Source organism: Doryrhamphus excisus, chromosome 19, assembly GCF_030265055.1.
Source record: "Doryrhamphus excisus isolate RoL2022-K1 chromosome 19, RoL_Dexc_1.0, whole genome shotgun sequence".
Lineage (NCBI taxonomy): Eukaryota > Metazoa > Chordata > Actinopteri > Syngnathiformes > Syngnathidae > Doryrhamphus > Doryrhamphus excisus.
Window position 1 is genome coordinate 14,204,196 of NC_080484.1, and position 26,368 is coordinate 14,230,563.

The 26,368-nt window shown below is 46.6% G+C and overlaps 2 protein-coding genes across 5 annotated transcripts in view; both read right to left on the bottom strand.

The window, feature by feature from the left end:
- The window catches only part of LOC131107634 (1-phosphatidylinositol 4,5-bisphosphate phosphodiesterase beta-4-like), a 44,546-nt gene extending 38,727 nt beyond the window's left edge, over nt 1-5,819 (bottom strand). Inside the window, exons 1-2 of one of the 2 annotated variants that reach the window (XM_058057847.1) lie at nt 4,993-5,819; nt 2,477-2,526 (exon numbers count right to left, since the gene is read on the bottom strand). The gene's annotated coding sequence lies outside the window, so the exon portion shown is untranslated. The remainder of the gene's footprint in view (nt 1-2,476; nt 2,527-4,992) is intronic. The other variant, XM_058057845.1, reaches the window with a different exon arrangement.
- Nucleotides 5,820-8,543: 2,724 nt separating this feature from the next.
- LOC131107633 (1-phosphatidylinositol 4,5-bisphosphate phosphodiesterase beta-1) overlaps nt 8,544-26,368 on the bottom strand; it is a 90,336-nt gene continuing 72,511 nt past the window's right edge. For 2 of the 3 annotated variants that reach the window (XM_058057844.1, XM_058057843.1), the window contains exons 15-32: nt 25,760-25,846; nt 25,161-25,231; nt 24,917-25,013; nt 24,716-24,800; nt 23,764-23,888; nt 23,546-23,700; nt 23,215-23,479; nt 23,037-23,141; nt 22,853-22,968; nt 22,634-22,769; nt 22,489-22,542; nt 22,199-22,418; nt 21,940-22,108; nt 20,331-20,407; nt 20,173-20,262; nt 19,801-19,858; nt 18,687-18,773; nt 8,544-11,756 (exon numbers count right to left, since the gene is read on the bottom strand). In XM_058057844.1, the coding sequence (XP_057913827.1) occupies nt 11,529-11,756; nt 18,687-18,773; nt 19,801-19,858; nt 20,173-20,262; nt 20,331-20,407; nt 21,940-22,108; nt 22,199-22,418; nt 22,489-22,542; nt 22,634-22,769; nt 22,853-22,968; nt 23,037-23,141; nt 23,215-23,479; nt 23,546-23,700; nt 23,764-23,888; nt 24,716-24,800; nt 24,917-25,013; nt 25,161-25,231; nt 25,760-25,846 (2,225 nt within the window). In that variant the 3' untranslated portion in view covers nt 8,544-11,528. Of the gene's footprint in view, nt 11,757-18,686; nt 18,774-19,800; nt 19,859-20,172; nt 20,263-20,330; nt 20,408-21,939; nt 22,109-22,198; nt 22,419-22,488; nt 22,543-22,633; nt 22,770-22,852; nt 22,969-23,036; nt 23,142-23,214; nt 23,480-23,545; nt 23,701-23,763; nt 23,889-24,715; nt 24,801-24,916; nt 25,014-25,160; nt 25,232-25,759; nt 25,847-26,368 lie in introns of those variants that run through there. The other variant, XR_009120289.1, reaches the window with a different exon arrangement.

Consider the following 26,368-nt stretch of genomic DNA (forward strand, 5'->3'; position numbering starts at 1 on the left):
CCTCTGTTTTGTTTTTACGAGCAATAAAGTTCAAAGAAGACCACTGAAAATAAAGGCCATAAATTAGGCTCCTATTAAATCCTTCACGCCCGGATAAAAGCAGGCATTCCGTCGCAGCTGTGGGATGACGCTGCTCAATAAGCAAACTGTGCTCTACGTATTACATAATTGCTTGGACTTACTATTATCTCCTACTCACTGCATACTGTACACACACACACACACACACACACACACACAGCAATCAGAGGCGGTGAAATACTGCCTGTCAAGTCATCTGACGGTGCCGAGCTGCAGTCATGTGTTGACGATGCTGACTTGGATGAATGGAGTCCATCCTTGGAGTCCATTGTAGACTTCAGCTCATCAGTGCACAGCAAATACAGGCGTCTCTACGAGCGCCACACCTCTTCCTTGTTCATTCCTTCCAAAAGTAAACGATGTAACCATTCCATACACCCGTCACTATGGCTTTTCTGGTGACCAACTGGCACGCCGCTAATCCATTCTCGTCTTCAGCCACGGTCACATTGACACAAGACCCCCAAAAGCTGTCCTTGGCTATGCCTGCAAGTAACCAGGAGCTCCTAACCCCAATTTTAACTTGCATCCATCCATCCATCGTCTATGTCGCTTGTCTTCACAAGGCTTTTTAGCTTGCAGTTCAAAGCCAAAAAATCAGCCGAGAGACGACTGGCATCTAAAAAACACTTGTTAGTTGGGCCTCTGGTATGCCAAGCTACCAGTGTATAAGTGACATACAATATATATACATATATATAGATATACAGTGTATGTGTATAATGGCATTAAATATAGCCACAGTGCTTCTCTCTGGCAGGCGGTGACAAGTCGACTCCCAGCGACAGTGGACACTAAGAACTTTGGTCTTGCTGCAAGCGCCATTCGCCAAGGCCTTGAAGCCAAATATACCAGAAGAACTTTGGTCTTGCTGCGACCGCCATTTGCCGGGGCCTTGAAGCCAAATTTACTAGCAGAACTTTGGTCTTGCTGTGACCACCATTCGCCAGGGCCTTGAAGTCAAATTTACTAGAAGAACTTTGGTCTTGCTGTGACCACCATTCGCAGGGCCTTGAAGTCAAATATACCAGAAGAACTTTGGTCTTGCTGTGAGCGCCATTCGCCAGGCCTTGAAGCCAAATTTACCAGAAGACCTTTGGTCTTGTTGCGAGCGCCATTCGTCAGGGCTTTGAAGCCAAATTTACTAGAAGAACTTTGGTCTTGCTGTGACCACCATTCGCCAGGGCCTTGAAGTCAAATATACCAGAAGAACTTTGGTCTTGCTGTGAGCGCCATTCGCCACGGCCTTGAAGCCAAATGTACCAGAAGAACTTTGGTCTTCCTGTGAGCGCCATTCGCCAGGGCCTTGAAGCCAAATTTACCAGAAGAACTTTGGTCTTGCTGTGACCACCATTCGCCATGGCCTTGAAGCCAAATTTACCAGAAGACCTTTGGTATTGCTGCGAGCGCCATTCGCCATGGCCTTGAAGCCAAATATACCAGAAGAACTTTGGTCTTGCTACGAGTGCCAATATCTGTTCCCACATGTGGCTCCACATCCACCACTGCATTCCCTCATACTACGGTGTGGGCTGAGGGTCAAACAAAACGTGTGCATGTAATTGGCGTGTTGAAAAAAAAATAGTGCTGTGAAAGGAAGTTTCTATTAATGTGTTAACTTTGACAGCCCTAATTTAGATGCACATAAACTATAAAAACCTGTTTTCACATTGTTTAAGAGATTTCTGGAAGGAATTCATTGGATAAACGTTGATTTGGTTAACATCTGTTTCGGTTAAAGTAGAACCTTATGGAAGTAATTACAAACGCTAACCAGGGTGCCCTTCAGCTTTTCTGTACTTTAAAAGAATAGCAATCAATGAACACCTGCAGCCATTTGCAATTCACCTGCTGAAATACTGACATTGTGACGAATGTACTCATTATTTTGCTGACTTCCATTCTGAGCAAGAAAGCCTTGGTGGGCCAGGTAATAATAAGGATTCCAGAGGAGGGAGGACAAGACGGGACGCCATCCTTTGCGAGTCTTGCATTCTGGAACGAAGGTCGACAGTTTAATTGGTAGCGGAAATTGTGCTCACGTATATCCCCACAGTGGATGGGGGGGGGGTGCACCGACAGCATGAGTGTGGAAAACGTTTCCATTTTAGCTGCATTTGCGAGTTATCTTGTTAAATACTATTTTTAGAATGTACTGTGGGACAATAAAAAAAAGCAGAAATGGCGCCCGGGCTGCACCTTGGACAACCCTGATTTAGTTGATGCATGGTGCTGATAGACAATGTCCTGTGGGCCCCCACCCCCTTGGGGCTGATGTACATCGTGCTAGGTGATGAGCATGTAGCGGTGAAGCAGATGCTCAGGAAAAGAAACCTGACCACGAGCCGAAGCCAGGAAAAAAAAACCCAAGAACGTAAGAAGCTTCCAAACTCACCAGTTGTGCATCAATGACGCTCAGCAGGATACACTCATGTCTCAGCCAGCCTGCACAGACAAAAAAGGACATATGGTCAGCAGGGAGAGAATTTCATGAATCACAACAGCACCGATCTGGACTTATTTGGCTGCTTTACAGGAACAGGGGAGGGGAGGGGGGCAGTTCTGGGGGGGTCACTGCCCAGGAAAACGGCACATAAATCAAAACTAGCAAAGTCAACATGGCGGCCATATTGTCTGCTTGGCCTGGAGGGGACTTGGAGAAGGCCTGGAGGGGACCTAGAGAAAGGGCTGAGGGGGACCTGGAGAAAAGGGCCGAAGGGGACCTGGAGAAAAGGGCCGAAGGGGACCTGGAGAAAAGGGCCGAAGGGGACCTGGAGAAAAGGGCCGAAGGGGACCTGGAGAAAAAGGGCCGAAGGGGACCTGGAGAAAAGGGCCGAAGGGGACCTGGAGTAGGGCTGAGGGGGCCTGGAGAAGGCCTAAAGAGGCCTGGAGAAGGCCTAAAGAGGCCTGGAGAAGGACTGAGGAGGACCTGGAGGTAACCCGGAGAAGGTCTGGAGGAGATTTGAAGGAGGTCTGAAGTAAAAAGGAAGAGGCGGGGCGCAAGCAGAGCGCTGACAGAGTCCTGTCAGCAAGGCCAGACGGCTCGGAAGACACTCAGCCAGCCTTCAGTGAGACGAGGACGGGAAAAATAAAAGGCTTTAATGTCACTTCAGTCCCCGCAAGCGCAGCTCTGTGAGTGAAACCGTGTCCCGCTGTCCTCTCTTGGCTCATGAGCCCCGCGGCTACACTCCAGCACACTTTTAAGCTTCACGGTCGGTTACAGCCTTGACGGTCTAAAAAGGCAGCAAGTGAGAGGCTCCATCTTGTTGCATTTGCTTGGTGCCCAGCTCCAATAAAAAGTACACGCCCTACCTCTTTACCTCTGAAGGACATCCTGTTACACACCATGACCTGTACAGTGACTGACTAAATAACCTAAAGCGTGAGTGTGACGGTGGTGAAGTGCTAATGATTCCTGCGTAGCAAAACTGCAGTGGATGCAGAGCAGAACGACTCGTCCGAGCTCATGCAACAAGTTTGTCAAGAAAGCGTAGACTAACAACGTATTAGCGAGGACGCCGAGTGCAGGGAAAACTTTGTGCAAGGTGTTGCATGTATGTGGGGATGTGTGCACAGCAAATAAGCCCAGCGGCTTGCCTGCAGGTTATTACGCTGAACAAATACGCAAGACTTCATCCGCTGGCTGCAGGTCATCAAACACTTGTCTTCACGTTATCCAAATGTGCTCCTCCTTTCCTACACCGTGTGTCTGTTCACTTTAAAACACACAAAGCACCCTGCCACATGAGAAGCATCGGAGAAAAACTGAATAATAATAATAATAATTGCATTTTCACCCTCATCATTTAACATCTCCATTCTCCTATAAATACTTATGACTTGACACTTTTTATGTTATGCTTTGTTACAAAACAATGATCAATTCTACGTCTTCTTTGTCATAATAAATCAAGGATGACTTTCTGTCATTTTCTTTAAATTGATGACATTTTGCACTCTACTCCAAAATGTAAAACTTTTGAAACTTGTTTCCTCTCCATCACCTCAGGACTCCACTCGTGTGGTCTTGCCGCTTGCTGCAACATTCTGACTTTGTACTGACTCCATCCCTGTCTCCTTCTTAGTCCCACTATTTGGCCGCATCGCTTTATCACTGTCATGTCACCACATTCGAACTACACTATGTTCTGCTCATATTTCTGGTTTGGACCTGGGAAAGCCCTACCTGACTAACAACCAAACTTTCTTCTCATAAACACTATGACTTTACTCTCACAATAACCGCACTTTATTTTCCTATTTCTAGTCCTCCATGTGTAGCTAATGGTCAAGTGCGGTCCTTAGTGCTTGACTCCAGGCTGCCTACATTGACGCTGCAAATGTATGTGATATCATTTGAATGTCATTTTGCCTTCAACTTGTTGAGCAGTCCTTTCCGCATATGCAAGGCTGCAGCACCATGCATGCTTGCATGGTGCTGCATGGTGGTCTGGGGATGCACAAGGACAAGAGTGTCATCCCTGCAGAGTGAAATGGAAACACACTGGGTTGCCTTGCGGGGTGACTCGACTGTCATTGCTCGGCTGCAGGCTGCTTCTGTCCCCGGCTAGCTGTGTCCTGAAACACCAGCGGCACCACCCCCCCTTGGTGGAAACATCAATAATCTCTCTGCATTCAAACCCAACACACACACAGTCATTCAGACACACAGTCATTCAGCAGTGTTGTCATGTGCAAAGGAGCACTCTTTCAAATGGCTAGTTGGCTAGCTAGCTAGCAACGAGTACTAAACTGTATTGTTTATAAATGTGTGTGCGTGATGAGGTGACGTGTGTTTTTTATTGTCATTAAATTAAAAAAAAAACAGCGGTCTTCTGCATCCCGTGAAACACAATGAAGCCCAAACAGACAGCATTAAAACGGACATAAATGCAGCTAGCTTGTTCTTACGTGATTTGACGGCGGCAGCCTCCTCTTCTAATCCGATGAGGGGAAGAGGAGGAAGGGAGGATGCTGAGCAGAGTCCACTTCTCTTTCTCCCGTCCTATCTCCTCTCCTGTTTCCTCTCCGCGGTCCCCCCGCTGACGGTGTCTCCTCCTCGGCGTCTCTCCTCCGTGCGGTCCCGGTGGTGCTCCTGCAGCTCTCGCCCTCCGGTGGAGACTGAGCGGCCCGTCCGAGCAGGAAGCGCTCCTCTTGTTGCCCTTCTGCGCGCACACGAACATGCAAGCGTGTGCGTTTAATAAGAGAGCGTGTGCGCAGAGAGTGAGTCATCCAGCAGAAGCACACCCAGCTCCTCCCCGACTAACAGCTGACTGCTGTGACCGCCATGCCTCGTTTAGAGGCTGAACACCGCCCCCTCGGCCCCTCCATGTGCACACCTTCAACACACCCTTGCTGCACTACAACGGTCAATGATAACAGTTACAGTGGCAGAGTTCATGGGGTTCTGTCATTGGCCGCTTTCAATGGGGGTTAGGAAAAAACAGCTCCGTGAGAAGGAGACTGTGAAGCCTATTGTGTCCGACACGAAAACAACACATCTGTCTTGTGAGACTGTTGACAGCAGAGACGATCGATACGGAACGATGTCTGACATTCAGCATCCCCCACCACAAAGTCGACTATAAAGGGCGCCAAACCGGCGTGTGAGGATGCCGTGATGAACACCTTCTTGGCGCTGGGGGGCGGAGCCAGTCGAGCAAAAGCTGCAGCTAAATAAGAAGAGGACGGGCTATTGGCACAGCAAACACAGAATGGCTGCAGGTTGTCATGCTGAGCAAATAACAGGCGCCCATCCTGTTCCAGGTGAGGCTGACAAAACATCAACACGCTTAAAAAAAAAAACTCGAGCAATGGACGTTTTGTCCCTTTAACAGCACCTCAGACGAAGTCTGTGTGAAAGTCACACAAGTTTCTTTTCGACACTTTTTCTTCTTAGCGTCAAACTGCTACCACCTCAAAATACAACACAAAACTAGCAATACCACTTGCAGACGCTAGGGGCAGCATTGCCCACTTTCACAAAAGTGCGAAGTTCCAAGTTAGCTGTCTCAATACTACTAGACAGTACACACAGAAACCGGAGAATAGAGTTCTTGTTGGCAAGCTAATGCTATAACAACAAAAAGGTACTATAATGAGAAGAAAAGTCATCATGAATACTTATAATTGTCTGCTAATATAGTGGTAAGATGCCATGTCAATGAGTGTCAATCTTTATCCTACCTTCCCAGCTTCCTACGTCCTCTCTGCTCATACTGTCCCATTAACGTCCACTGGTCCTCAAACGTCCACTGGTCCTCCTGCTGCCATCTTTCTTGATAGAAGTTATTCAAAAGGCAGCCTGCCAGCACCCCGGCCTCACCTCACTCCTTCGGGGCAGATGGGGGCTGGGGTGTCATCCCATCTCCTGCTGGCTTTCTGAGGGCACAAGAGCTGGCAGACAGGTCATCAACATGCGGGGAATACTGCAGAGGAGCATCTTAACAATATGCACGTATTTGACTTATTGGTGTTGGAATCGGAATCAAACAGCTCTTACCTTCTCTTGCATTGTCATGATCATCACTGTTACTATTATTATTATTATTATTATTATTATTATTAGTAGTAGTAGTAGTAGTAGTAGTAGTAATATTATGGATGTGACTTTACATGTATGACTTATGAGACAGGTTTTGTAAAACCATGAGTCCAAAACAATGAAAATAATTGATTTGTTCCCAGAATAAATGTAGGACTAAAAAAACTTGCATATAAAAGCATCTCATTATTATGATAATATAATAACATATTCTATTTATGAGCCAAGTTTTCTAATATTACCAGTCATAAATTACTATATCAGAATAAATGCGTGACTGAGTTGACATGAAAAAAAGCATTTTTCCTACAATAAAATATCACATTTAGTTTATATATTATAGGATATAATAAATGGCAGGAATACTACATGAATATTGTTCATTTGACAACAATATTACTTTATTACCAGAGTTGGTGTCTTAGGAGAGTTACTGTAGGACCTTGGTCATAGTTGACCTTTGCAGGAATAAATGAGGTGCGAAAGGAAGTGGTAAACATGTGAGAACCATGGGTGTGGCGTACAGACTCCTTGTCAGCATGTTGTGCTGAGTAGCCTGGACGTGACAGACGTGTGTTCAGTACCGCTAATGCTCAACAATCCTGGTCTATGGTTGTCATCACCTTTCCACTGTACTAAACAATACGCTAAAAAGCCAAAGACCAAGCAAAGGCTGTTCTTTTCTAGTGAGCTTGCGGGACGGACGACCGTAAAAGGTCCTAAAAGGTACACAAGCCAACAAAGAGCATGCTCGCCAGGCTTCTGAATTGGTCACCGCGCCATCCGCGCTCCTCTGGGGACTGCTTTGAAATATGCTGTTGCCAAGGCAATGACAGGAAGTGGCTCGTTAAGCATGAGATAACAGTGACATATTTATGTATTATACTGCATATACTGTGTACTGTGTGATACTGTGTACGCGCAGACCCCATCTTCCCTGTTTTGGTTTGGATGCTGGATGTTAAGACAAGCCTGACAGGTTCATGCAGCTTCATCACGTCCCCACTAAAGGTATCAAAAACAAAAACACCACATTGGTGTTGTTTGTTCTAGCGAGATCCGCCCATGCCGGGGTGTCCAATGTCGCCCAGGTTTTTTTTACAGGACGTCCGCACATTCTAAAAATACATATTTTTTCTTTAACGAAAAAGAATAAAGTTGCCATTTTAGATAAATGTACTTTTTCCAAATTCTAATAATCCCAGTCACAATATTATGAGGATAAAGACATAATATTACAAGAAAAAGACCAGGAGAAGAAAGAAAAGAGCAGGAAAGAAGATGCAAAATGAGCAAAAAAGCGTCACAGAAAGAAAAAAGGTTATTAATAAATAATAATAGCCTATGAATAATGACTAATGTCAGCAATAACACAAAAGAAATAACCTCTGGAAAGAAAGAAATGTTGACCGTGTGCTGGTCAACCCTGAAGGAACCCCCCCCCCCCAGCCATAATCACTGACCACCAGCTGACCCACCACAACACGGATGCAGGTGAAGACGCTACAAAGACCAAAGATCAACACAGAAAACTTACAATCATGTCCACGTTTATTGTTTTCAAGAAAAATTCCCTTCACGCTGCACATCACATTTTTGCCCCCCATTCACATCCATGTTTCATCCTTGATGCCATACCGTGTATATACACAGTACACTACACAGTACTGTATATAGTATCCTATACTGTATATATTAGAGACCTTCTGCCCAAGACTGATAAAGTACCTGGAGGGGGGGATTGGTCCTAATGAAACATCATGACATGTCTACGACGAGGAGGAGCAGAGTGGAGTGGGGGGGACCAGGAGGTAGGGATGGAGTATGGGGGGGGGGCTGGAAGTAGGAGGACTGGAAGGTATGTGGATGACTCCTAATGAAACATCATGACATGTCTACAACCAGGAGGAGCAGAGTGGCGTGGGGGGGGGGGGGGGGGGGGGTGGCGGTAGGAGGACTGGAAGGTATGTGGATGACTCCTAAAGAAACATCATGACATGTCTACGACCAGGAGGAGCAGAGTGGGGGGAGGGGGGACCAGGAGGTAGGGTTAGAGTATTTTTTTTTGGAGGTGGGAGGGGGGGTCGAGGTAGGAGGACTGGCAGGTATGTGGATGAGTCCTAATGAAATATCATGACATGTCTACTACCAGGAGGAGCATAGTGGGGGGCAGGAGGTCGGCATAGAGTAAAGGGGGGTGGGGTGGGGGGTTGGACATGGCTTTACGTCCCCATCATGGCGGAGCGTTTGCTCCAACTAGCATGCTAAATGTCTTCCATGGAAAGTTTTCAAGGGGGGCTCAGGGGAAGGAGGAGCACTTGATTTGCTCACCCGCACAGTACGGGTATTTTTGGGTATGACATCATCACCCCCTCATGTGGTGCAGCCCCAATATATACGGTATAGATGTACAAGTGCATGTACAGCCATAGAGAAACAATCACACAGCTTCATTAAAGCAAGTACTTGAAGACGATGTATCAATGAGAAGAATAATAAGGGTAGTAATGAGGGTACTTCTCAGTAGTGGTACTCCATTATTACCCACCTATTAAAGATCCTACATCATCATCGTCATCATACGTGTAGCAGTATTAACATCAGTATGCATTCCACATCAAAAGGTACGTTTGCCAAAGGCACAGGGACCCCCCACCTCTATCCACCCACCAAGTCTTTGTCTACATTTGCATCAGTGGCGGGCCCTCTTCAGACGCCGTCTTTTGTATTTCATACAGAGCAGTGTTCTTCCAACAGCCGAGTGGACGTGAGCGCCTATTTGTGTAGTTTCAGTGGTGAGAAAGGTTAGTCTGCTTAGCAACAAGTGGCATGGCAGTCATGTGACTCAATAAGAAACAGAAGAACTGCTAAATCCTACAAAGGTCACACCGCTTTTTAATAATCGGTCATAAAGGTCCCAGTAGCACCACTGGTCCGCTTCTGAATTCAGAGTATGATTTAGTACTGGTGACCTTTTGTACCACTGTGGAAGAAAGTAAAAAATAAAGTGTATTTGTCTATTTACAGTCAGAAGAAACAGGAAGAGTGGAGTTGAAAGGTCACGTATCAACATTGGAACATCCTGCTGGTACATGCTGCCTACTGGGACCACATCATGATCATATCATATCACACACTGTATGATCAGATCATATCATAATCACACACTGTATGATATGATATGGCTATGGCTATGCCACGCTAAGGTGCTAACATTACACTCGCACTTGCACAGCAACATCATGCTAGCTTAGCATATCCGCCAAAGAGAAAGAAGAACATGCTTCCACGTGTGCTGCTGGCTAGCTTTTTGGGTGTCATTTTAAGATGTGTAGCGAAGCCCGGATGGGTGCTTTTCCTGATGATAGATAGCTGGATTTGCCTCATGTTAGGTGCTCATGAACAGGGGGAGCTTTAACGCTTGCGTCCTGATCCAGCGCACCCGTGTAAACCACCTGTAGGGGCAAACACCCCAACACCGCGCTCTTAAAAACATCTTCATGCATAAAAGTGGGTGGGAATGAAATGGTCGCTAAAGGGGCGGTTACACTTGCACGCACGGCCTACAGTTTTAGCGTTTGTACCACGGAAGACTGTGGTGACGCGCTCTTAAAATAAAAAAAGGGTTCAAAGCAGTGAAAACATGACAGGAATAATACATTTGCCTTCAAGATGCTAATCTGACGTATGTCTAACCAAAAAGGCAGATACTGTCAACACTATGATGACAACCGTATACCCCATAGAAGGATGACAAGTGGACTTTCACTGCAAAAGGGGACAAGAGGAGGAATTCATGTAGCTGCCTGCCGTTGCCTGGCGTCGTTGCGGGACACAACGGGAAATAGCGTGATACAGCGGGACACAACGGGACATAGCGGGACACAACGGGACACAGCGGGACATAGCGTGATACAGCGGGACACAATGGGACACAGCGTGATACAGCTGGACACAACGGGACACAGCGTGATACAGCGGGACACAACGGGACATAGCGTGATACAGTGGGACACAGTGGGACATAGCATGATACAGCGGGACACAGCGTGATACAGCGGGACACAACGGGACACAGCGTGATACAGCGGGACACAGCGTTATATAGCGGGACACAGCGGGACATAGCGTGATACAGCGGGACACAACGGGACATAGCGTGATACAGCAGGATACAACGGCACATAGCGTGATACAGCGGGACACAACGGGACACAGCGTGATACAGCGGGACACAGCGTGATACAGCGGGACACAACGGGACATAACGTGATACAGCGGGACACAACGGGACACAGCGTGATACAGCTGGACACAACGGGACATAGCGTGATACAGCTGGACACAACGGGACATAGCATGATACAACGGGACACAGCATTATATAGCGGGACACAACGGGACATAGCGTGATACAGCGGGACGCAACGGGACACAACGAGAGCTAAGAATGCCGGGACGGCTTTGTAGTCGTGACAACGCATAGCCATGCGGGAACAACGCATGGTGCGTGTATCGTACACGAGACATCAACGCCATATATAAATAAATAAATAAATAAATACAGGACACAGATTGGGGACGATGCGGAGGCCAAATGAGTGCAAGTGGAAACGCCGCTTTAGTTCTTTGTTCCAACTCAGTGGAGAAGCCAGCAGGCCACCAGTGGCTCCAGGCTAGATAAATACCGATGTGAGCAGTCAGAGCAACTCCACCACAAAGACCACCAGGACCAGTAAGACCACCGTTGCCACCACGAGCGTGACGAGAAGACCAGATGAAGAGTTGAAGGAAGCCGGTCAGTGTCAGGTACCACACGGGTGACGGCCACAAGCAACGCTTCTATGTACACCAGACCACCACCGCTACTCACCCGGGTAGATCAAGTCCTGGTAAGACCAGTCTAAAGGGGCGTGTCATAAACGCGCTCCAGTGAACCGTCCTCGGCGTCGTCCTCCGACGGCGAGGCCTTGTGGTTGAGCCTCTCTGCCGTGGATGAGGACGAGATCAGGTTGCCGCGGAGACCGTCGTCGCTCAGCTTGGCTTTGCCGCTGTCCTGGACGAACTCCTGGATCTCCACTGGTAGTCGGCGAAACTTGTCCTGGTACTCCTGGTCCAGATCACTCTGCAGCTGCAAAGGGAGGGGGAGAGGGAAACTGTTTAGCGCATCCTGGTTGACCAAAGTCAGCTGGGATAGGCTCCAGCCGAGTGGGGACAAGGTGAAGGAACGTTCTACACCGATCAGTGGCTTCACTCCATCGTGCTTTCCTAAAGCGGCTGCTTGAGGTTGGTGGCCGTGTCCTCCAAAGATGGTCTTTCCAGTCCTTGATGAACGCCAGGATGTTTCCTCCCAGGCGCCGGCTGCCCCCCCATGATTACACATGACAGGATTGATTTCATTGTCATCCAATAATTGCTGCAATGCTGATTTCTCTCCTTAACTACGCCAGCGACTCCCAGGGGAGCAACGTAATTAAAAGTGCTGCCGCTAAGATGAATGGTGTCACAATATCACAGCGCTGTAGCTCACTGGGGGGGGGGGGGGGGGGGGGACATCCTACACACAGCACAGCTCAGGAAGCGTCTACCTGGGGTCCTCAGGAAGCGTCTACCTGGGATCCTCGAGAAGCTTCTACCTGGGATCCTCGGGAATCTTCTACCTGGGATCCTCGGGAAACTTCTACCTGGGATCCTCGGGAAACTTCTACCTGGGATCCTCGGGAAACTTCTACCTGGGATCCTCGGGAAGCTTCTACCTGGGATCCACGGAAAGCGTCTACCTGGGATCCTCGGGAGGCGTCTACCTGGGATCCACGGGAAGCGCCGACCTGGGATCCTCGGGAAGCGCCGACCTGGGATCCTCGGGAAGAGTCTACCTGGGATCCTCGGGAAGCTTCTATCTGTGATCCACGGGAAGCTTCTATCCGGGATCCACGGGAAGCTTCTATCCGGGATCCACGGGAAGCGTCTACTGGGATCCTCGGGCAGCGTCTACCTGGGATCCTCGGGCAGCGTCTACCTGGGATCCTCGGGAAGCGTCTACCTGGGATCTTCGGGAAGTTTCTATCTGTGGCCCACGGGAAGCTTCTATCCGGGATCCACAGGAAGCTTCTATCCGGGATCCACGGGAAGCGTCTACCTGGGATCCACAGAAAGGTTCTACCTGGGATCCTTGGGAAGCGTCTATCTGTGACCCACGGGAAGCTTCTATCCGGGATCCACGGGAAGCTTCTATCCGGGATCCACAGGAAGCTTCTATCCGGGATCCACGGGAAGCTTCTATCCGCGATCCACAGGAAGCTTCGATCCGGGATCCACAGGAAGCTTCTATTCGGGATCCACGGGAAGGTTCTACCTGGGATCCTCGGGAAGCGTCTACCTGGGATCCTCGGGAAGCTTCTATCCGGGATCCACGGGAAGCTTCTATCTAGGATGCACATGAAGCTTCTATCTGGGATCCACTGCTTTCACAGAGATCTCTCTATCTATGTGCTGATATGGGATCAGCATGAAGGAGGATGCTGAAGTTATCATGAATCTACTGACTGATAAATCAAAGTTATTGTTTATGTCATACATACATTCATATTCCACAGGTTTCCTTATTGCCAATTGACTTTCACAATAAAGGCGTGTGGTGTGGCAAGCAGGGAGGGGTTGTGTGGTACTGATTTTTGAGACGCAGAGTGTCAAGGTCACCTTGTCCCCTCCCTCCCTCTCTCCCTCCCTCCCTTCCTCCCTGCGTCTGACTCTCTGTGCGAGTCTCACCGAGTGGCCATGCAGCGCATCGGCTAAAAATGCACGTCAGATCGCTGTGTTGCACCGTGCTTGACCTACTTAGGGTGGGACAATCTGCAGCACATGCATGTGTGTGTGCACGTGCTGAAGCCCCCATTCAAAGTGCCATCTGACGACACCCTGGTATATGCCAGGGGGGGGGGGGGGGGCACAGGGACGGTCTTGGAGAGATATGTGAGGCAGGGAGTGTGTGTCTGGAGGGAGGGGTGTGTGTACGTGTCGTATGTTTACTGAAGGGGGGGCGGCCTGTGCATGAACTTGAACTAGCGATGGAGTGTTGTCCATTAGCGATGAGATAATACTGTCATATTTATCATATTGATAATACTGGAAGAATACTTTACGGGACAAGCTCACTTTCCCAATCATCATCTGTTCCAGGGTCAAACTGTTGCTGTCCGGCCATCTTTGTCCAAATATTACTACATCACTTCAGAGGGTTCAACTTCAAGAAGCTCCAGTGTACTTCCAGTGTACTGGCTACAATTGGAAGAGTTTCCAGTGTACTATGTCCATTTAGAAGAGTTTCCAGTGTACTGTGTAGGTTTGGAAGAGTTTCCAGTGTATTTCCAGTGTACAATGTAGGTTTTGCAGTGTTTCCAATGTACTTCCAGTGTACTGTGTAGGTTTGGAAGAGTTTCTAGTGTATTTCCAGTGTACAATGTAGGTTTTGTAGTGTTTCCAGTGTACTATGTAGGTTTTGCAGTGTTTACAGTGTACTTCCAGTGTACTGTGTAGGTTTGGAAGAGTTTCTAGTGTATTTCCAGGGTACTATGTAGGTTTTGCGGTGTTTCCAGTGTACTATGTAGGTTTTGCAGTGTTTCCAGTGTACTTCCAGTGTACTGTGTAGGTTTTGCAGTGTTTCCAGTTTACTGTGTAGGTTTGGAAGAGATTCCAGTGTACTGTATAGGTTTTGCAGTATTTCCAGTGTACTGTGTAGGTTTGGAATAGTTTCCAGAGTATTTCCAGTATACTGTGTCACTGGAAGTGTACTATGTAGGTTTGGAGAACTTTCTAGTGTATTTCTAGTGTACTATGTAGGGTTTGTACTGTTTCCAGTGTAGGTTTGGAAGAGTTTCCAGAGTATTTCCAGTGTACTGTGTCACTGGAAGTGTACTGTGTAGGTTTGAAAGAGTTTCCAGTGTACTGTGTAGGTTTGGAAAAGTTTCCAGTGTACTATGTAGGTTTAGAAGAGTTTCCAAGGTACTTCCAGTGTATTATGTAGGTTTTGCAGTGTTTCCAGTGTACTAAGTAGGTTTAGAAGAGTTTCCAGTGTACTTCCAGTGTACTGCGTAGGTTTGGAAGAGTTTCCAGAGTATTTCCGGTGTACTGTGTAGATATAGAAGAGTTTCCAGTGTACTTCCAGTGTACTGCGTAGGTTTGGAAGAGTTTCCAGTGTATTTCCAGTGTACTATGTAGGTTTTGCAGTGGTTCCAGTATACTGTGTCGGTTTGGAAGAGTTTCTAGTGTATTTCTAGTGTACTATGTAGGGTTTGTACTGTTTCCAGTGTACTGTGTAGGTTTGGAAGAGTTTCCAGAGTAGTATTTCCAATGTACTGTGTCACTGGAAGTGTACTGTGTAGGTTTGAAAGAGTTTCCAGTGTACTGTGTAGGTTTGGAAAAGTTTCCAGTGTACTGTGTAGGTTTGGAAGAGTTTCCAGTGTACTGCCAGTGTATTATGTAGGTTTTGCAGTGTTTCCAGTGTACTATGTAGGTTTAGAAGAGTTTCCAGTGTACTTCCAGTGTACTGCGTAGGTTTGGAAGAGTTTCCTGAGTATTTCCGGTGTATTGTGTAGGTTTAGAAGAGTTTCTAGTGTACTTCCAGTGTACTGTGTAGGTTTGGAAGAGTATCTAGCATATTTCCAGTGTACGATGTAGGTTTTGTAGTGTACTTCCAGTGTACTATGTAGGTTTGGAAGACTTTTCAGTGTATTTCCAGTGTACTGTGTAGGTTTGGAAGAGTTACCAGTGTACTTCCAGTGTACTATGTAGGTTTAGAAGAGTTTCCAGAGTATTTCCGGTGTACTGTGTAGATATAGAAGAGTTTCCAGTGTACTTCCAGTGTACTGCGTAGGTTTGGAAGAGTTTCCAGTGTATTTCCAGTGTACTATGTAGGTTTTGCAGTGTTTCCAGTATACTGTGTCGGTTTTCAGTTGCTAATAAAGTTGAAAAGACATCCATGTCTGCAACCAGGTCATGAAAAAAAGTTAGCCTGTTTATTCCTGGTTGTGATCTACTTTCATGCTGGACGCTTCCCAATCCGTCCCTCATCCATCTTTGAAGACTTGTCTGTCAACAACTCTGTGTGTGTGTGTGTGTGTGCGTGTTTGTGCATGCGTGTGCACGTGTGGCGCACATGCTAGTTCCTAAAATACAACAGCGTGTGACCTTCTTCACCGCCTGTCCTCGTTCTGAGGCGCTGTCGAGGGAAAGGAAAAGGAAGGGAACCTCAGAGGAGCCGAAATGAATTCTTTGCTTTGAGGCGTGACATAACACCTGCTGCAGCCTTCCATGCACCGGCGCATGTGGCATCTCTGCACGCTTTTACTGGAAATATGATTGCAATATGCACCTAAGCAGGAAGAGAATAGGGAACAGAAGCAAAATGTCCCTTCAAGAACATTTGTAGGCTTGAAAAAACATTATGCATCCATCCATCTATCCATCCATCCTTCCCCATCCATCCATTTTTCGACCATATCCGAAAGCCAGCCTACTTTGCATAAGGTCCTGTTCATATAGAACGAGTGTCGCCAAAAAAGCTTGATGCGTGTTTAGTTTAGACACACTTTCCCATTCTACTGGATGAGAAGGTGTCCCAAAACATTTGACTGCATACCTTTGCACTCATTTCCATGTGACACAAGGAAGATACTAAGGGTGCATGATCAATCCGATAATTATTGGGCCCATACGAGGAAGTTATTGCTAAGAGTCCACTAGGCCGGCGCCAGTTTGCGCCAAAGATGATGTGATTGGCGAGTAGTGGCTCGCTGTGGCGCTGAAATATGTTCGCTCGGCATGTTGCCATGTCGGCGTAAATTCGGCGCCACAGCAAGCCACTACGCACCTATCACATAATCTTTGTCGTGAACTGGCACCGACTGGCACCGCGCCAATGGACTCCTAGCATCATTGCCGCAACTTGGCTCGTGCCATTACATTCCAGGGGATTCCAATAGGCGGATTGTTTGCGACATTTGGATCCTGACACTTGAGGAATATTTTAAACATTTTGACATTTCGACATTCATTCATTCATTCATTCATTCATTTTCTACCGCTTTTCCTCACGAGGGTCGCGGGGGGTGCTGGAGCCTATCCCAGCTGTCTTTGGGCGTAAGGCGGGGTACACCCTAGACTGGTCGCCAGCCAATCACAGGGCACATATAGACAAACAACCATTCACACTCACATTCATACCTATGGACAATTTGGAGTCGCCAATTAACCTAGCATGTTTTTGGAATGTGGGAGGAAACCGGAGTACCCGGAGAAAACCCACGCATGCACGGGGAGAACATGCAAACTCCACACAGAGATGCCCGAGGGTGGGATTGAACCCTGGTCTCCTAGCTGTGAGGTCTGCGCGCTAACCCCTAGACAACCGTGCCGCACATTTCGACATCTTGCCGCCAGACTCAATTTTTGCCACCGTTACGGGCCACCATGAGCCAGTCGGGAGGCAGTTTGAGCCACTAGGCACCTTAATGGCGACACTAGGCACCACAGCAAATTGCATTAGCATGAACTGGCACCGGCCCAATGGACTCTTAGCATATCTTGTCATCCCAGTAAATAAAAAAAAACCTCTGACAACCATTACCTGTAACCGTGTGGGTGAGGAAATCAAGCGCTCATTTTTTTTCTCCTGCCTGTGACGTTAACGGCCTATGCTCCCTTGGGAACAAACGTTGACTTTAAGAGGAAGGACGTCATACCAAATGTTCCGTGGTGAAGAGAAGTAAACCCATCAAACATACAAAATAACACCAGCGCTGCGCCATATAGTACCTCCACCGTGTTACACCGGCTGCTCGGAGCGTGTGCCCGAAGAGAGGGCACCTTGCTGGGCCACAGCAGGTGCATCTTCCCCCTCTATACTCCTGGTAGTAGTCATGTCATGAGATTTCATCAGGACTCATCCTCATTTCTTCCAGTCCTTCCCACCTCCAGGTGTGCATTACTAAATGTTATCGGTTATCGATACCGTATTGGTCTTGAGAAGCAGGAAGTTTTGTGAAGTATTGTGCATCTTTTGCAGATACTTCTCTATTGCGTGAGACAGCTTCCTGTGCGTACTGAACGAGTGGTGCATCAACGCTTGCCTATCCGCTAACATGCAACGTCTCCACACACTCTCCCATGCTGTTCATCGTAAAACTGCACGCTCATTTACAGTACAGGTCACACACACACGCAATAGCAATAAATGTTGGCTGCCTGCCTCTGCTTTGCATGCGCTGTCGTTCCCAGTGGGAATGGTGTGTGTGTGTGTGTGTGTGTGTGTATTATTGATGTGCTCCCGCCAGGCAGCACTGATGTAGATGAAAGATGATTAGTAGACACCACCCTGAGTCTTACAAGCACTTCCTTCCAATTTGTCCTCCACACAGTGAAGGTGGGATGTCAAGGTGGTCTCGCATATATTCTCCATGGTAGCAACCCCCCCTACCTCCACCACACCCCCACAGGAAGAAGACTCACTTCCGAATTAGCAGATTACAGAAAGGATGGTGGAGGAGGAGGAGGGGAGATACTGTCCCATGTTACTATGACAACCGCACAGCACTCCTGCTTGCGTGTGTGGATTGAAGGCTAGAAAGACATCCATACTCGTCATAATCCTGCTCCCCACAGCCCGCATGTGACGCTAGCACAGCTAACGTTGCCCACGTTAGCTCCGACTGTTCATCAGTTCATTCAATTTCACCACAAATGTGCGTGGGAATCCAGGAGTCGCACTAAATTCGCACAAACTGTCAACTCTTGCCATCATAGCTTCTTTCTGTCACTCGCGCTCCCTCTGCTTAACTTCTTTTTACACTTGTACAACAATCAACAAAGGCAAAAACACACCAATGTCACCACGTTCCACATAGAACCTGAAGTTAAATGTACTGGACTTCTTTTGGTAGTTTGATTGACTTTATGTTCAGTTTGTGTCCTTCAGATCTTATTTGTACATCTCAGTGTGGAGGTTAGCGTCTTTTTACACCCATAGGACAGTGGCATCACATTGTTTTTAGTTCTTCTGGCTTACCTTTGGCCTTTCATCCAAAATCTGCTGGCGGATGTCCTTATGTTTGTCCTGCAGACGTTCCTGGCGCTTACTCTGGGCGTCCTCAAGCTACACACCACACACACACACAGTGGAATTAGCTTCTACAATCATCATCATAATCCTAATAATAAAAAGAATAATCAGATCATAAATGATTTTAATAATCCAAACAATAATACAGTAAACCTCGGATATATCGGACTCGGATATATCGGAAATTCGCTCACAACGGACAGATAAAAAAGAACCAATTTTTCTGTAATGCATTTCCAATAAAAATTCATTGCATATATCAGATTTTTTATAACGGATTTCGCCTATTTCGGACAAAATCTCCAGTCCCGTTCCAATGCATTTCCATTAAATTTCCCTCGCATATATCGGATGGCCGCATCGTGGCGCTCCGATTCGCCGAATCGTGACAGGCCGCTATACGACGTCATTTGCAGCGTTGCCTGCGCGTCCAGGTACATTGGAAACATAGTCAAGGAAGTGCCTTTTTATAACAGATAAAATCCGATTTACGCATATACCGGATATAAATCCGATATATGCGTAAAACGGACATTTTCCGGTATACGCATATAACGGATTTCGCTTATATCGGACAAAACCAGTGGGAACAATTGAATCCGATATATCCAAGGTTTACTGTAGTTATCATAGTGAGCATTATACATCCAGGGAACAAATCTATAGAAATAATCAAAAATCTTTATTTTTTTTTAAATCAAAGCTTGTATTTTGGTGACAATATTATGTATGAAAAAAATCAAAATATGTAAATAATCTGGAAAAAATAAATATTTATTATATGAATAATAAAATGGATATTGTTTCAGGCAAATCCTTGTATAATGTATGAATTGTAATGAATGAAAACATAGAGTAAAGCATAAGTTGGGCCTGGTGTAAAACCAGCTGATGCTAGTGTAATAAATCATATTTTCCTTCTGGCTAATGCTTTCATTGAAATGTACAGGTATACCTAATGTAGTGTCTGATGGAAGTAGATTTACGGGAGTAAAATGTCAAGGATATTCAAATGAGGGCTTGTGCCGAGCCTCTAAAGAACCGAAGTAATCAAACTTACCCGTTTGATGTATTGCACCACCTCATTGACGAACGACCTGTTGATCTCCAGCTTCTCTCTGCGGGTACAAAAGGCAGCAGTTACTTTGCTCGTCTCTGGCGTCATCTAGTGGACACACCGAGGAACCACAGCTAGGTATGGATAGCAGACTGGCTGCGAAAGCTAGCTAGCACTTCCCTAACCACACAGGGCGCCGCCATCTTGCAATGACGTCACGTCATGCGTTACTTTCACACCTTTTTACAAATAATTAGAATTACAGTTAGTCACTGAAACGTGTGTTCTGTTGAATAAAAAAATAATGTAGTGTTTAATATGTTTTGTTTATTTGAAGCACAAATCAATGCAGAATAATGACAAAGCGACACTCACTCCTCTGTGATGTTCTTGTCCTTGGACTTGGCTTCACTCATCTTCTCCTGTCTCTTCTTGTCCATCTTCTTCTTCAGCTCTTTCTTCTCCCTGAGGAGGAAGACAAGGTCATGAAGATACGTTGCTTCTTCAAAGAGTGTGTGCGTGTGATGACTCACTTTTCACAGATATCCCTCAGCTTTTTCAGCTGGGTGCTCTGGCACTCCTCGGCGAGGGCGGTCAGCTTCTCCACCAGCTGAGAGCGAGAGACAAAGCCAGATGTTGAATGGCGGCCTGTCATCATCAAACTGACTTTGCAGAAGACGTCCACAAGGAAGAAGAGTGTTTACAGTGTTCCCATGCAGTCACACCCCATGGACTACAGCAAAGAGTCATGATGTATCCAAGCATGCACCAGTAATAGCAAGAACATTTACAGTATATATAGAATTTGTAAATACTACAAACGATACATGTCTTTTATATATATTTGTAGATTTTACGACTAAATATCCAATAAAATCAATGGAATGTGGAATAAATAATCCTAATCATATGTAAATACTGTGTATATGTCGAGAAACATCCTATGGCAGCCACGCAATGCCAGCTGGCTGGAGGAGGTGGGATGGCTGCTCTGGGTTGCCATAGCAACCATGCTTGTCAATGAAAATTAAACACTGCAACTATACTACCAACGTCAAGTACAATTGAATGGAATGGAATACTATGTACATGTACAATGTAATACTACAGGAATAATATACAATGTAATACTACAGGGATGGAGTACAATGTAATACTACTATGATGAAGTACAATGTAATACTACAGGGATAATATACAATGTAATACTACAGGGATGGAGTACAATGTAATACTACTATGATGAAGTACAATGTAATACTACAGGGATGATGTAAAATGTAGTACTACAGGATGAAGTACAATGGAATACTACAGGATGAAGTACAATGGAATACTACTAGGATGAAGTACCATGAAATACTACTAGCTTAAAGTACCATGAAATACTATTAAGTTGAAGTACAATGGAATACTACAGGATGAAGTACAATGGAATACTACAAGGAAGAAGTACAATGGAATACTACAGGATGAAGTACAATGGAATACTACAGGATGAAGTACAATGGAATACTACAGGGATGAAGTACAATGGATTAGTACTAGGATGAAGTACAATGGAATAGAACTAGGATGAAGTACAATAAAATAGTACTAGGATGAAGTACAATAAAATAGTACTAGGATGAAGTACAATGGAATAGAACTAGGATGAAGTACAATGGAATAGAACTTGGATGAAGTACAATGGAATACTACAGGGATGAAGTACAATGGAATACTACAGGGATGAAGTACAATGGAATAGTACTAGGATGAAGTACAATGGAATACTACTAGGATGAAGTACAATGGAATAGTACTAGGATGAAGTACAATAGAATAGTACTAGGATGAAGTACAACAGAATACTACAGGGATGAAGTACAGCGGAATAGTACTAGGATGAAGTACAACGGAATAGTACTAGGATGAAGTACAACGGAATAGTACTAGGATGAAGTACAACGGAATAGTACTAGGATGAAGTACAATGGAATAGTACTAGGATGAAGTACAATGGAATAGTACTATGATGAAGTACAATGGAATACTACAGGATGAAGTACAACGGAATAGTACTAGGATGAAGTACAATGGAATAGTACTAGGATGAAGTACAACGGAATAGTACTAGGATGAAAAGCAGCTGTTATTGACCTGCTTGATGTGTTCCCGCTTCTGGTACTTTTCACTGTAGTACTGCTCCTGTCGAAGCGTGAGGAGCTGCTGCTGCTGCTGCTCCTTCAGGTCCGACACACGGCGGCTGCAGTCCTGGTCCAGCTCTCCGAGCTCCCGGTCCAGGGCAGACAGGGACTGCTCGCACCGGCTGAGGGACACATTGTTGGGGTGACGGTGGGACAGAAGACACGGACGCAGTGCTTCCCAATGATGGGGGGAGTTGAGGAGCACCACCTACCTTTTCTTACCATCTCGCTTGTGGCTCTTCTGCAGGGCGGCGCGGCGGCGTTGGTGCTGGCTCTGGAGCTCGGAGGCGCGGGCCGTGTGCTCCTTGATGAGCTCGGCGGTCTTGCGGTGGTGTTTGCGTACCAGCTCCTTCATCTCCTTGTACTGCTTCCGCTGCTCGCGTACGAAGCCTTTGTGCTGCTTCAGCTCCTCCAGCGTCTGAGCTTCCACTTCTAGCAAAACCACAAACGCAGCGTGGCATCGCTCTTATGACTTCCGAGGGGATGTCTCGGTCTGACTTACCTGTCAGGACACTCTGGACCATGTCCTCCGTCTTCCCCGGAGGTTTGAGCGAGCCTGGAGAGAAAAAGGTTTAGCGTACGCAGTGCTAGCCAACGCCATGTTGGCAAGTGAGAAGGTGTCGCTTAAAGTGGGCGGGCTGACGTACCTGCAGATTGAGGCTGATGGCCGACCAGCGATGGAGGTTTGGGGGCGATGGGGTTGTGGCTCAGTCCGTTCTCCGCCGGCAACACGGCTCTGGCGTCCGCCTTGGACTCCGACGGGGGGTCGCTTCCTGCCTCCACCTGCCAGTCACATCAAGGTGCAAGCGGTCAAAACACCACGTACCACTTCCTGTCTACACGTCAACAACCACACACACACACACCTCTTTGTCAGTCTCCTCGTCTCCGCCCTCTTCCAGGGTGAGCGCTGCCAGCTGATTGGCTCGCTGCTCCATCAGATTGACGTAGCGGATGGGGTTGGACAAAGCCTCGATGACATCTGGCGGCGGAGACGAGAACAACGGTGAGTCCATGTAGCCTGAGAAGATAGCGGCAACGGCGGCTCACCTGCGAACGTGTCCGGGACGTAATCTTTGACTTCCACGTAGACGAAAAGAGCAGGCAGCGTCAGCGACTGGTTCTTCTCGTTCCTCAGGTTGATGTAGTGGTATCCTGCGGGAAGAGCGGCGAAACGTCACCGTGTGGCCACGTCTCCATCTTTGAAAGGACAGAGGGCGTACGTCACCTGGACGGATGGCCGACACGGGGATGATGCGGTGTCCGATGAACTTCCCTCCCTCTTCGAACACGGCGATCCTCAGGGACGCCAGCGTGGGGAGAACCACCTTCTTGAAGACGATGGCCTCCTCCTCCCAAACGGGGTTGACGGCGTTGCCCTGAGATGTTTTGGTCTTGAACGCCTTCCTCTTGGTGTCCACCGGCAGGCCGAACATGTCCATCTCCACGTAGGTCCCCACCTTCTTATCTGAGAGGAACTGACCCGAGATGATCTGGAAGGAAGAAGCATCGTGTGATGGATGTCGGTAAACTTCACGTACAAGAAGCAGTCCACGTACTTTCACCGAGAGCGTATTCGCTACGATCCCGTCCACGGTGCTCTCAGTGAAGGGGTCAAAGTGCTTGTCGGGCCGCCGCATGAACTCCGGCTTGAGGCGGAACCCGCTCTTGCCGTTGTACTCGTACATGCCCAGGTTGAGCTGCATGGACAGATCTGTGAAGACACAGAAGACACGTCCTTCATCCTATATGCAGACCGTCACCTTCACTTCCTTACCGATGGTCTGGAAGTTGAGCGCCACCAGCTGACAGCCGGCGTTCCAGAAGAGCTGAGGGTTGTAGTTGGACGAATCCACCCGGGTGCCTTTCGGGTAAATCCTGCTCAGCTGCAATTTGTTGTATCTGACGCATTCGGGTTAAGGACGCCGCTGCGCCGTAGCGTCCTCGTCTCATATGACCGTGGCCGTGCCATCAACACTCAAGTGCTGCCAAATAAGTCATCCACATTCAAGACAGACGCCATGTTGGGCCCATGTGGACGTCTCAGGTCACGGCACAAACACGTCAAAGTTCAACGCAATGCCAATGGACGCCAACGACACCAAAACAAACGCTATAGAAGCCATAGATTACCAACGGATGCACGTGATCAAAGGATCAACTACAGCAGCAGAATGTACAAGCAAGGGCCAGCACTGGCGTGTTACAGTCTAGGATACAGTACAATTACGCCCCCCAGTGGCTGAGAAAGGTATGGCGGTGCTGAGCACATTTGCCAATGGCTAAATCCAAATTCCGTGTGGTTGGATGAAAAAATGAAAAAAAATAATGAAAAAATATAAAGAATGACCAAGTGGAATGAGACACATTGAATGTGCTCAAAATAACAAAAAACATAAATAATAAAAAATAAATAAATAAATATATAATTAAAATATAATATAGTGAAATATAAAATATAATAAATAAATAAAAAAATTAAAAAATTGTTTAAAATAAGACTTGGTAAACTTAGTGTAAAAAAAATGGATGAAATATAAAACACATTAAAATCAATAATAATAAAAAAGACTAATAAATGACGGCGCTCATATAGCTCCATAGCAAAGATGACAGTTTTAAAGTGTCATGATGTTATATTGACATTTTCCAAAGTAAGAGCAGCGTTAGGGTGAGTACTGGTCCTCCCACATTAAAGATAAAAGTGTCATCATAAATGTGAAGGATACTCCACAAATTCCACAGGAGATTTGGTCAGCTGCTCCAACGCTTTGGTCTCCACAAAAGATGACATCTGGTAGCTGCGACTGATCTCTAAAAAGGTAAAAAAAATAATATTCAAATAAAAATTACTTTTAAAGGGACATGTGCAAAAAAAAAAGTCAAAACCCAGAATGAAGAATTTGTAATAAAACAATAAATTTGTGTACTTTTGGAAGCCTCAAAGCTGTTAAACTTGACAGGCTGGATGTAGATGACCAGGTTGGACATTTCCTCTGTGGCAAACGCCTCGCTGCCCGCTGTGCCCTGCAACACACAAAATGCACATAAATCGTCAAAATCCCTGTGGAATGATGGCAAACTTTTGTACAAATAAAACTTTAGAAGGAAGGTGATATGTCTACTAGATGCCTAGAAAGACCACTAGAGGGCGGCATCGTCCCACAAACCCACCTCATCCATGGAGCCCTTTTTGCAGTCGTCATCGTCTTCATCCTCGTCCTCACTTTCCGCTTCCACCTCACCTTGAATAGGAGTCAAACAGGTGTGCTTAGACTAAATTAATTCAGTGATAAATGTACACACAAAAAGTACACAGCCCCGAAGTGACATGGAGTAAAAATAATGATTTTTTAGCGAGAGCTCGCACAAGCTACAGGACACACTTCCGGTCATGGGGTGCCTCCACATAGCGAAAATCGTATGGAAATACATCAGTTAATGTCCATCTTCAGCATTTTCGCACCCCTCTCTGCACAACTGTAGCGTTATAAAGTGATACTGTAACTACAGGAACAGGTCGTTTAATTCCATGATGGTTATTTTGAACAAAAAAATGCTAAGATCCGGTACTAGCTAGTGTTGCTGGCAACATCTCTTCAGTACTGGTATGGGAGAGGAAATACTTGCAATTCTTTCACTTGTGTTCTTTTAAATTTCAATAAATAACATTTGCTCTCAAAACGGAACCATGTCCCCACCAGGGGCTCCGAACAAAAAGATAATATTTACAAAATGAATGCAGTGGTTTAAATGGTGGCTAAAAGACTCACCGATGGACTTTCGGCCCTGCGGCCTGAGGCTGAGCTCAGCGCCCTCTGCTGGCTGGGAGGAATCTGTCATGTCCTCCTTGGTGGAACCTGTGCGGATAAAACAACAATAAATCAGCTTCATGTGCGCGGGAAGCACAACTTAAAAGGGAGACCCGAGTTCAATTCCACCCTCGGCCATCTCTGTGTGGAGTTTGCATGTTCTCCCCGTGCATGCGTGGGTTTTCTCCGAGTACTCCGGATTCCTCCCACATTCCAAAAATATGCTAGGTTAATTAGCCACTCCAAATTGTCCATAGGTATGAATGTGAGTGTGAATGGTTGTTTGTCTATATGTGCCCTGTGATTGGCTGGCCACCAGTCCAGGGTGTACCCCACCTCTTGCCGGAAGACAGCTGGGATAGGCTCAAGCATCCCCCCGCGACCCTCGTGAGGACAAGCGGAGGAAAATGAATGAATGATTACTTTCAGAAAGAAATGATTCCAGCCACAAGAGGGCAGTGTGTGCAAGTGTTAACAAGTGCAGCTCTGCGGCCAACAAAGCACGCGTTAGCGCTTCTGTTAGTAGTCAGCACACGTGACGCAGAAAAGCTGCCACATAAAATATACTTT